A 12,092-nucleotide genomic window follows, 5' to 3' on the forward strand; every position below is an offset into this window, starting at 1 on the left:
AGGGGAGATAAAAGCTGTGGCCATGTTAGAGTGCTTGGGAGAAGTTATGTTAGGGAAACATCAGGGACAGCTACTTTTACCTGTCTATTCACAATGTCTATATCAATGGAGGAGGAGCCTCTTCCAGAGGAAATGAGATGGATGTAAATATGATTGTTGGTGCATAGGTACTCACTAACCAGAGTTAGTGTAAATTACAGTTAGCAAGTCTACTTCAATCCATGGGTGGTATCCAACAAAGTCATTCCATTAATTGAAGGATTCTACTTCTGCAACAGAACTTCCCCTCTCTCTCTCTCTTTCCTGCACCCTTGTGCCCTCCCTAAATCTGTTCCAGAGGGTAGGGGGAACCACCAGAACAGACTGAGGCACTACAGGGGGCAAACCCAGAGAGGAGAGGGAGGGCAAGTGCCTTTTTACAGCCAGAAGTCCCTGTGCCCATGGAACTACTTCACTGGCTACCTTCCCCACGTTTTTAATTTTGCTTTGTGGCTGATCACACACTCTATTCTGGCTAGTCATATGTAACAACTAACTATCGTTGAAGTTCCTTAATAATATGAGAGTTCAGCTTTTATTTGCACTGAATGGTAAAAAGAAACAGTGAAAGGAAAAGGTGTGGACTTTCCAGCAATTGGAAATCACTTGGGTGTGGGTCTTTAAAAAATATAACCATGCCACACTTAACAACATCTGCAGCCAGCCTTAGAGAACAAGTGCTCCAGACTCAAGCATACTAATGCAGTGATTGCGTGTGGGTGAAGTTTTAAAGATCTTTTTAATAGCATTTCATATCCTAGAGTGCACCTGCTCTCTAATCTTGCCTTGTTGAACTCATTTTACACTATATTTATATTCCTATTTAATTTTTGTGCAGTCTATCAGCAGTTCCTTCTCTGTGTGTCACAGAGCAAATTAGTATGATTTAATCCACCATGTATCCAGTTTGGCTTCCACCACTTTATTTGAAATAGTGAACTAAAACTAATGTTATATCTCGATGACTTTATGACTTAATGACTCCTGAATATTTAAAGCTTTAATATATTTCTCTAGTGTTTTTATTATTGTTATGTCGCTGAACCACAACAATTCAAGAAGTATTCTGAAAGATTGTGGAAAAAAGACCACCTGGTAATAGCTAAACCCCTACTCAGTCAGAGCTTTTATACCATTTCCTGCATAACCAATTCATTTATTATCTTTTGATTTAAAAAATGTAAAATGATATTTTAGTATTTTAGTATATTCATATTCTACATGTTTATAGCACCTGTATTCCAGATTTCTATTGATTTCTTTCCTAGCTTGGTGCCTCTACAAATCACAGCCACATTTCCAAAACATCTAAATATATAGCTGTGGAAAAGAGGTGATATAGTATTCCAGGAAGACACACTGCGCTCATAATTACATGGGCAAATCCAACTTCTGGTTTTGCTCCATAAAAAAGGACACATTTGTATAAATGTACCCAGCAATTTCAAACAAGTTACTTAAAAGCACTAATCACTGCAGTCTTTTTACTTGTACATAAATATTCTCAAATCGTTACAACGTCGGCAAATATAAATATAAGGCAATCACATAGGAAATTGGTTTTTTTTTTTATAACTCTGACATTTCTTTAATCATTCCAGGAAACTTTTTTTTTCATTTCTTTTAATTGCAAGCTGAATGAAGCATTTAGTATTTTATGCCTAATAAATTATAACAAATTTAAATTTTAGGCCTATATATGTTTTTAGGGAAACAACAACAAATGGATCTACTACACCATACAGATGACTTTCTGTAGATCATAAGGGAAAAAAGATTATGGGCATGATTAAGCCAAAGTATACTAAAATCCTACTGATATCAAATATCAATAGAATTAGCTTCATTCTCCCAAATAATTTGTATATGCATAGATTTGAATGACAAATTAAGATTAAAATTTAAGAACAAGTTACTGTATTAAAATGAATTAAAAAAAACTAGTGAGTTCACATACTGCAATACAATGCTCATGAGATAACAACAGTCAATACTAGAAAGTGCTTTCCTTAATTCCTGACTAATAAGTTACTATTGAACATATAACAATGTGATTTATGTTAAAAACAACAACATGACTGCAATTAGGCCTAAGCATAGATAGATGAAGACCATCAGCATACAGCCTTATTTTCCTTCCACTTTAGCTTGCTACTAACAATGGATGAATAGGGAATTCTGTCAGCTTGAATGAGATATTAGTCAGCCATTGTGAGCAGCATAAAAGAACACTACAAAAAGGTAAATTTACCCACCTATCATCAAGCTGTAATTATTGTGCATCTACAACACATTTCCAGGAATGAATGCCCATTCTTGCAGTACCACTTGGGAATTTTGTGGGGGGGGGGGGAGAAGGCAATTCCTTGCCTAGGCAAAGATTTTTATTTTTAAATAAAGCAGGTCACTAAATTTGCATTTTTATAGAATATAATTATTCTCCCATGAGTATTAGTTGGAAATCACATGTATGTTTTTTTAAAAGATCTGATTGATTTGTCTGAATCTTGTTAAAATTAGTGCCTGGGGTTAATCTGGACTCTGCCAGACCTGCAGAACTATCAACTATAGCAAATTTCAAGCTCACAGTAGAGAAGCCATGAAGGATCAAAATGAATGAAACATAGAACTCTCTGTCATTTCAGCTTGGAACTTTCTGCTGAATTTAACTGAGTGCTATGTGAGACCTTGGCATCCTGGATAATAAGATTAGAAGGAAGCATCATGCTGTCAGCATAATGAGACGCTACCAACATGTAGACAACTGTCATGGTACCAAAATAAATGTGAGGCTATACCATGTTTTGGAAAGGCAGTGCTGGAGTGCACCCAAGTGCTCTGTACAAAGAACTGCTGATAAACAAGAGTCCAGATCGATTATGGTAATTCATAGTCTATGCTTTATGTGACTTAACCCACTTAAGTAATGCAAGCAAAAGGTGGAAGTCCTTTCTCCAGTCCAGTTTCTGATCAATGTAAAAAGTGCAAGGAGCATCATTTCTTCTCCCACCTCCACCAATGCCTGATGTTTATCCAACTCTTGTTTCAACTAGCTGAAAACAACAAGATCTGGCCTACTATGAACTTTATTCCAAAATGCTTAGGTGTTAGAGAACATCGAACTTCTGTATTTCAACTAGCTGAACTTCAGGAAGTTAGAAGGAGACTCCGTCAACCTACGTTGCTTCCTCTGATTTATCACTTTGTCAATACCATGATTAGTTTATGACATTATTAAAATAAACATATATTCTATTATGTTTCTAAAAGCATAGAAATTAATATGCTTTTAAAGTGGCTTTATTCTCTGCCAATTTCTCATATCATGATCTTGCATGAATGAAGCATTGTGTCTTAAATGAAGCACTGCACAGGGGAGTTCTGCTGCCAGTCCTGCCAGTGGGTGCTCCAGGGCAGCCACCCAAAAAGCAGGTGGGTGGAAACTACTGCTGACAGTATCCCTGAAGACACCTTTGATATGTGGCAATTGGGGTGTAGGGAATGAGCCTGCACTGGCTGCAACTGTTGACTCAGTCAGTTCTGATCCTGGGAGCAGGCATAGATCTTACATCACTTCAATATATAATATTTTCAACTGTGCACAATTATTTTCAACATACTTGACAAAAAATTTCCACTCTTCCTTAAATACCTGCTCTTCTACAGGGATAGTATTTTTAAAAAAATCTTCTTTGTAAACCGCTTTGAGGTTTTTTCTACAATCAAGCGGTATGAAAATGGCATGTAAAACACTTGTTGTTTTACTTGGCATTATTAGGTACATATATGAGATATGACCTGTACCCGACCATTATTTGTATGCAGCTGGCAGCCCATTTCTGAAACATTTATGGTGCTTTTGTAGGGTACCAGGAGACAGACAGATGATAGATAGATGATAGATAGATAGATAGGTGATAGATAGAAAGACAGACAGATATATTATTACGTATTTCATTATCAATATATATTATCATTATCAATATATATTTCATTATCAGCAAGCTGTATTTGAGGATAGCCCTTCAGATAATCAGTCGTATGATTTCACATTAACCCTTTGAACCCAAAAGCCTCTCAGAGGATAAAGTTTAGTAGTAAATGAACCTGCATGGTTTTGAATTATTTTACATTTAAAATATGGAATTCTTATTTTCATCCATCATTAACCTAATTGAACTCATTTAAACATGCAGATTGTGGCACTGAACTTTCATGTTTGCAGACACTCTTTACTGCTTACTGTATCTTCTAAGTTTCTTTGTTTTGAGCATTCATTAGTTTGAAAAGTTGAAATAAGATAAATTTGATTATAGTGTTTACATTATAATTCAGACAGATAATTATAATTATTTCTGAATTTGAATATTTAAAGGGAAATAGGAGATTCGTTGTTCTTGGATACTTCTCATTTACTTTTGAAAACACTGATTTCTTTGGTCTATCACATTAAAAAATTTTAACCAGAAAAAGTAAACTTCATGGGGAGTCATAATACAAAGCTCAGTATTATTGATTTTGTTTCAGTTTTCCTATTGATGCAATCTTAAGCATTGGCCCCATAAGAGATATTTATACAATTTTGAATAATTGCATTGTTTAACTTTCCTATAGCACAATGAAATCAAAGTGCTACTAGAGCTTACATGGCTATAAATGTACACTGGTTGTGATTAGATTATTGACAGTTTTATAGCACAGATGCTCTTTAATCACAATTAAGAGTTCACTTTAAGGGGCCAGGGAGCATGTAGAACTTGAATAATTCATTTTTATGTATGCTGATCTTTCAGCTTTGCAATGACCATTCCTCCTCTCAAGGCAAACTGTTTTTAGTAGATTAAGCTTGTGCTGTAGCCGGTCAATTGACATGGTTCCAGCTGTTGCTAACTGAGCTTATCCAGGCTTTCCTTGTAACCACCAAATGGTTTGTGAAATTATCACATCCTACTTTAAAATGTTCCTAGCTACTAAACTGTATGTTGTTTTTTCTACTTTGTGGGCTTTTCTACCTTTATTAGCTGAAACCAGAGCACTATATGAATAGGTACCAAACTGAGACAGCACATCTGCAAAATAGTTTTCAAAAAAGATCAGAACTATTGATTTATGCTGAACACACTCCCTTGCATTTTGGAAGTTGCAGCTGCTAAGCAGCTCTGTCTTGCACCTAGGCTGTGCTCTGCATATCACTGTGCCAACTGGCCAAGCAAGAGTTTGCAGAAGCACAATAAAGGAAGCAAATCAACACATACACTAGCTGTTTTTTGTAATAGGATTTAAATCTGCTCTGTTTACCACAGGACTATGGAGATAAGTAAATGCCTTTCTTTCCACAAGACGCCTTTCCACACAACCACCCTACGTATTTGAAGTTAGTCACTCCTTAGGTCTGTTGAGAACAAAAGCACTAAGTTAATCAACAGCTATTTGCACACAGCACTCCTTTTGTGCTCAGTACTTTTGCAATGGCAGTCGTGGTCAAGATCAACTTGAAAGCACCAACTTTCACTTTTCATTCTGCTCCAATGGCTGGGAAGCATGAGCTTCTCCATAAGAAGTGTTTGGTTTTCATATTCACAAGATCGGAGGAATGTTATATTAAACTGTGTAATATATAGGACCATAGGAGCCATGGGGGCTTCGGTCCCCACAATATAATCTTTAAAGGGGCTGGGCATTCCCATTCAAGTGGTCTCTGTGCTCACTGTCTTATGTGTTGACACGGGTGGCATTGTGGTCTAAACAAATCGGCGGAAGGTCGGTAGTTCAAATCCGCATAATGGGGTGAGCTCCCGTTGCTCTGTCCCAGCTTCTGCCAACCTAGCATTTTGAAATAGGTATCGCTGTGACGGGAAGGTAAACGGTGTTTCCGTGCACTCTGGTTTCCATAACGGTGTTCTGTTGCACCAGAAGTGGTTTAGTTATGCTGTTCACATGACCCAGAAAGCTGTCTGTGGACAAACGCCTGCTCCCTCGGCCTGAAGCAAGATGAGTGCTGCAACCCCCTAGTTGCCTTTGACTGGACTTTACCATCCAGGGGTCCTTTAACCCTTCTCCCTTTTTTATGTGTTTGATTATGTGGGGCAGGACTTACCTGGGCACCCACAATATTTTATTCAAGTTTGCACTCCTGCATAGGATGGTCCAAGTAAAATGGCCCTCATTTGCCAAGTGGTAGGGTGAATCAAGTGCATTTGTATGTTCATATGGTCTCCTGTGCAGTGGCTTACCAAGTCATTTCCCTTCTTTGGGATAGATATATATGTGGCAGAAACAATAGGCATCAATTACAGCCATGAATATAAGCTGCATTTCAAAAAAGGCATTTGATACTGTGTGGATTTTTAAATTTTTATCTTAGGCACTTTTCAACAAATTCCCAAGACATTAGCATTAATGTAAAAACAAATTTAGAGCAGGCTTCCAAACTTGCTGTGACAAGGCTTTCTTTCTTCTGCTAAATATCTCTGAACCAGTGAGCAGTATTTGTGGAACAAACAATGAGAATTCTGGCATTTGTTAATGCAAAGGAATTGGTGATGTTATAGATCAATATTATTCTTTGAGACATTGTTTTAAATATATTGACCATGTCTGGTGTCATTTACTTCTGTATCCACAATATTCTTTACTTCTGCACCTACAATATCATGTCAAATTGCTTTGTGACTAAACAGAGGTGAAGAGAGGTCTACAAATGCTGTAAATGAGCAAACAAACATACATCTTAACACTATAACTAAGTTGTCTTTTGTATTATACTAGTAGCTCCCAAAAGAACTATCTAATAGTGGTGCTATTTTGACAAAAGTAGCTCACTGAAGTTCTTCAGCGATTTTTATTTTAATGTGAAATATTACAGAGACTACTAGTTCTGAGAAGAAATGTCCCAATAGTTTAAACCGTGCTGGCCAATGTGGTGCCCTCCATATATTGTTGGATCCCAATTCCTCTCAGCCTCAACCAGTAGGGTCAATGGTCAGGGATGATGGCAGTTGCGGCCCAATAATAGTAGTTTTAACAATGGGATTTACAAGAACATGAGCCAAACGTTTATACCAACTTTTGAGTGAACAGAGTGATTGCCTATATTTCCACAGTGCCTGACAATTGGTCATGCTGGTTGGGACTGATGTGAGTCTCAGTCTAACAACATGTAGAGGGTCACAGGTTAACCAGCCTTGATTTACAGCATTAGGCAAGTATTACAGCTTGTAGGATTAATGTAATGTAATTTATGTGCGTCTCTCTGTGTGTACACATACACATTTATACAAACACACACCACATGGTGATTGAAATATGAGAATAAAATACTAATAAAAATGACAACGTTTTCTCTCTTAGGCATTGTTCTTTTCTGATCAATACTGCAGCAAGGTATTTGGGGCCATAGAATCAGTATACCCCAAAAATATTATTTTTAAATTTCTAATAAATAGTAACAAATAAGCTGGTTTTCTAAACTATAGGTATGATGTTGAAAACCAATCATAATAACTAGCCGTCCTATTCAACTTGTTATGAAATAGCACCATTTCATAGCCCATACTAGGAAATCTCCAGTAAACATTCTGAACAAGAACTATATTCAGTGTTCATATGATAAAGATATACATGTTGAACCTGAATATGTATTGTAGACGTGGTCTCAGTGTTAATGCCATCAAGAAACCCTATTTTGGCATAGATTATTGCCAAAATTCAAGTTAGGGATTAAGAATCCTGCTGGATACCAATCCAGGCCTACTAATCTGCAACAATGTTAGGTTTCATAAAAATGGAAAGAATTTACTAATAAAAAATTCAAATAATTAATCAAACCTCCCTTTGGAACAGAAGCAATATTCATTTTATGCATACACTACAAACATCAAAGGCATAAATATTTTACTTACAATGTATTTCTAGAACTTGCATTGCTATCTGGGGTGTAGAGTTCAAAGATTCGTGATCTACTCTGCAACTGACGACTGCGCCATCATCACTGCGATCTGCTTTGAAATTCATTGTGCTGCTGACAGTAAACGTTTTCCGATTTGCATCCTCTTCTTTTAAATATTTAACATCTGCAAAAATAAAGTTTGCTCTAGTTTAGCACCATGGTTTGGTATAATAAAGGGGGAAAGAAGACTACAATACATGAAACCATTTTAAATAGCAAATGATAAATGCACCTTTCATCATGTTTGCTCACTCTTTGAAAGCAAACAAAGTTCTATTTCCAGACATTCCATTATTTGTCTTACAAAACTACCAATGCTGTCATTCCCAAATGTACACAGACACAGATGGGAAAAGCAATTTCAATATCAACCAAAAGGCAGAACTGTCAGAATAGGATTCTACTCCTCATTATCTCTGATATAACTAGATTACAATCCAAATAGTCTTCCCCTGAAGCCCATTAAAGAAACATAATATCTCTTCCCCCACCTTTAAATCACCTGATTAGGCTTTTTTATTCATTCTTTTCTGAAAGCTTAGTCCAAAAAACAATAGTTTAAAGAGAAATCAAAGGTAAGTGTCTAAAATATGTTTCTAAAATATAAGTTTGCTAAACAAAATGCTGACAATTATTTGCTTCATCTTTGTTACTAAAAGGTTTTGCAAAACAGATGGTAAAGTGAGGAATAATTAATATTCATTTTTCTCTTCGTTTCAGTTTTGTTTAGTGTTGACATAACCGCCCTCCATGCAAAAAACACCCAAACCCTTCCATAACATGCTTTGCAGGCCATGAAAGAAGGGAGTAGGGGTGAATTTTGAGGGCAAGTGCATTAAACTCTGGCAAATAAATAGGGCAACCAATTGCCCAGCAGGCTGGGCAGATCACCAATTGAAGCCTCAAAAATTGATAGGCATCCATAGTATGAAAAAGAAGAGGTCTCCAGTATCTACAGGCATCCTGTCTTCATGCTGATAAATCAAGAAAAAAATGTACCGGTACTTAACTTTTCTAAAGGGATCGATCACCTCACAGCTTAAACCAGCCCACCAAAATCAGCAGTGTGAGCTTTTCAGACTATGAACTTGGAGTATGAAGTAAACCATGTCCTTCCTGCTTCTTCAAGAGTGCAGGTGGATTCTCATTTCCCCTCTTGCAATATGAAGCTGGAGGCCAGGGTGCCTTGAAACACAGCCGTTCCACAGCTGGTCAGCACAGAACACTTTAATAATCAGTATTTCCCCACTTTATCAGGGAGTCAATCCAAAAGGAAAGAGCAAATCACAAGAACGGTTATCTCTGGTAGAAACACTGTAGATATTAAGGCAGTTTGACTGAAATTGTTTTTATAGTTGTCAAAGAGAGTCATCAAGGTGTTCTGCAGTCACTGAAATGCCATGGGCACTGCAACAACACATATCTGTAGAAGAGTTTGGATTTGATATCCCGCTTTATCACTACCCGAAGGAGTCTCAAAGCGGCTAACATTCTCCTTTCCCTTCCTCCCCCACAACAAACACTCTGTGAGGTGAATGAGGCTGAGAGACTTCAGAGAAGTGTGACTAGCCCAAGGTCACCCAGCAGCTGCATGCGGAGGAGCGGAGACACGAACCCGGTTCACCGGATTACGAGTCTATCGCTCTTAACCACTACACCACACTGGCTCTCTAGTATTCTTAACTTAATTTTGAATATAAGTTTATATCACTCCCCCTCTGCCCAATTTGATCCTGGCACTCAATGACCTTTCAGCTATTTATAAAATTACTTGGTGCCTCTTGGATTTGGGTCATGCTCTTTATTCCAACAAAATGTCCAGCTGCAAAATGCACAAAACATAGATGCAAAACAGTCATATATCCTGAATGAATGGCGTGTTGTAGCCACAGGAGCTTTGGAGCGTTGCTGCCCCCAAGGTATCCTCCTTCACTTCAGTGGATTCACCTCACCTCATATACTGAACAATATACCTGCTGGCTCAACTGAAATGAATGAGGCAGTGGCTGTGCACTAGCACATTGCTGCATTTGCAATACAACACAAGGGTGATAATGTATTTTGCAAGATGCAAAGGGAATACTTTATTCTCTCTATACAACTGATTTTTTTCCCCTCTTCTGCTTAAGCAGTGTTGGTTTATTCCATTAAATAGCATTGTTTGTCACAATGAAGGTCTAAAATGAGCTTAAGGAAATTCCTATTGAAACTGCATGTCCCCTCTGTGGCTTTATTTTTATAATTTTGCTAGGTCCCATTAGAGGAAGATGGGTTCATTGAAAAGTCAGTGTTAATAGTCTTGCAATGTACATGGCATACTGTACTCATGGTGGGGAATGGTCAGCCTTGAAGGAGATGGCAGAAGAGAGAGGAGAGAGCAGAGAGAGATGGTGGTTATAGACTAATCCTATGTGTGTGTACTTAGAACAGGGGTTAGCAAGGTTTATCTTGCCTGGGCCGGATCAGTCCCATGGAGATCCCTCCAAGGGCCAGAACACGCCCACCTACGATTTTCGGCATCTGCGTCTGTGCAGATGTGATTTTTTGTGTCTGCGCATGCAGAGATGCAATTTTTGGCACTGCAGAAGCGAGTCCCTGCGCCACACTGTGCCAGTTTAGCACCATGCGCAAGCGGGCACCTCGGTTCATGGGTGGCTCGTGGGCTGGTCAAATGACCTCCACAGGCCATTTCCAGCCCATGGGCCTTAGGTTGCTGACCCCTGACTTAGAATAAGTCCCATTTAAGGCCAAACCAGATGTGATGCTAAATTTATGAATTCAGTTAGCATATTTTTAAATATGTAAATGGCAGCAACAGGGGAGCCAGAGTAGCAATAGGATTGCAGGATATGGGTAGATAGAGTTTAACCCTTCCCCCTCTAATAAAACCTCTCCCATTCACACCAATGGGCAGCCTATTCAGTATGTGAATAGCAGCTGGTTGGGGGGGGATTTTCACTGAGACAACAGCAGATGGCTGCTGCTTGATCTCCTTTGTTCTTTTTTTTTGTTTGTTTCCTAAGAAAAAGTGTGTTTTAAATTCATTCATGCAATTAATGTAGCATCATTCCCACAGGGCAATTCTCTGCGAATTTAGGAAGTAATATCACTATGCTTTTGGCTTCTTCTATTTTATATATAAAAAAAGACAAGAAAAAGAAAACACCTGTCATCATGTAAACCTTCCAGTTATTGAATTTCAACTAACTCAGCTTCCTAAAAGCAACTGAAAATGCCTATACACATTTTGGGGGACCAATAAAACATTAACTGTTATTCTGTACTACAGCTTCAGGCACACACTTAGGCACAAATGCTTAGTACTGGATATGAGAAACTTGTTTTAAGTATGGGACTTGGAACTCTTCCTCATGTATTTCACTGAAATTAAGTCAGAAGTGCATGAGACGTACCCCCTAACTCATGGGTAGGCAAACTAAGGCCCAGGGGGCCAGATCCGGCCCAATCACCTTCTAAATCTGGCTCGTGGACGGTCCGGGAATCAGCCTGTTTTTACATGAGTAGAATGTGCCCTTTTATTTAAAATGCATCTCTGGGTTATTTGTGGGGCCTGCCTGCTGTCTTTACATGAGTAGAATGTGTCCTTTTATTTAAAATGCATTTCTGGGTTATTTGTGGGGCATAGGAATTCGTTCATCCCCCCCCCAAAAAAAAAATATAGCCCGGCACCCCACAAGGTCTGAGGGACAGTGGACCGGCCCCCTGCTGAAAAAGTTTGCTGACCCCTGCCCTAACCTCTCACAATCTCCCTCTCTCTCTTCCTTCTCTCTCTCTCTTTCTCTCTCTCTCTCTCACACACACACACATGTCCTATTTATGTGATGGTGACACAACCCCTGCACTTACACTAGGCAATAGAATGAAAGAACAACATCCCCCCCCTCCTCTCACCCCCCCATTGTATTTTTCTCCACTTATTTTTCTGTTTTGTAACACAAGAAAATCTTTAATAGAAACTAATTAAGAAAGAAGTACATGAGATGTGAAGATCTATAAATGTTTTACATTTGAAGATATGTTGGACAAGTTTTCATCAATTAATTACAATCTACAAGATGCCTATACTGACCAAATAGAAGATCAA

The 12,092-nt window shown here is 38.2% G+C and overlaps 1 protein-coding gene across 5 annotated transcripts in view; it reads right to left on the reverse strand.

The window, feature by feature from the left end:
• The window catches only part of CADM2 (cell adhesion molecule 2), a 359,857-nt gene that overhangs the window by 85,645 nt on the left and 262,120 nt on the right, over positions 1-12,092 (reverse strand). For all 5 annotated transcript variants that reach the window (XM_083439260.1, XM_083439263.1, XM_083439262.1 and 2 more), the window contains one exon: positions 7,941-8,111. In XM_083439260.1, coding sequence (XP_083295386.1) covers positions 7,941-8,111 — 171 coding nt within the window. The remainder of the gene's footprint in view (positions 1-7,940; positions 8,112-12,092) is intronic.

This window comes from Podarcis tiliguerta (genome assembly GCF_965153285.1).
Source record: "Podarcis tiliguerta genome assembly, chromosome: 4".
Taxonomy (NCBI): Eukaryota; Metazoa; Chordata; class Lepidosauria; order Squamata; family Lacertidae; genus Podarcis; species Podarcis tiliguerta.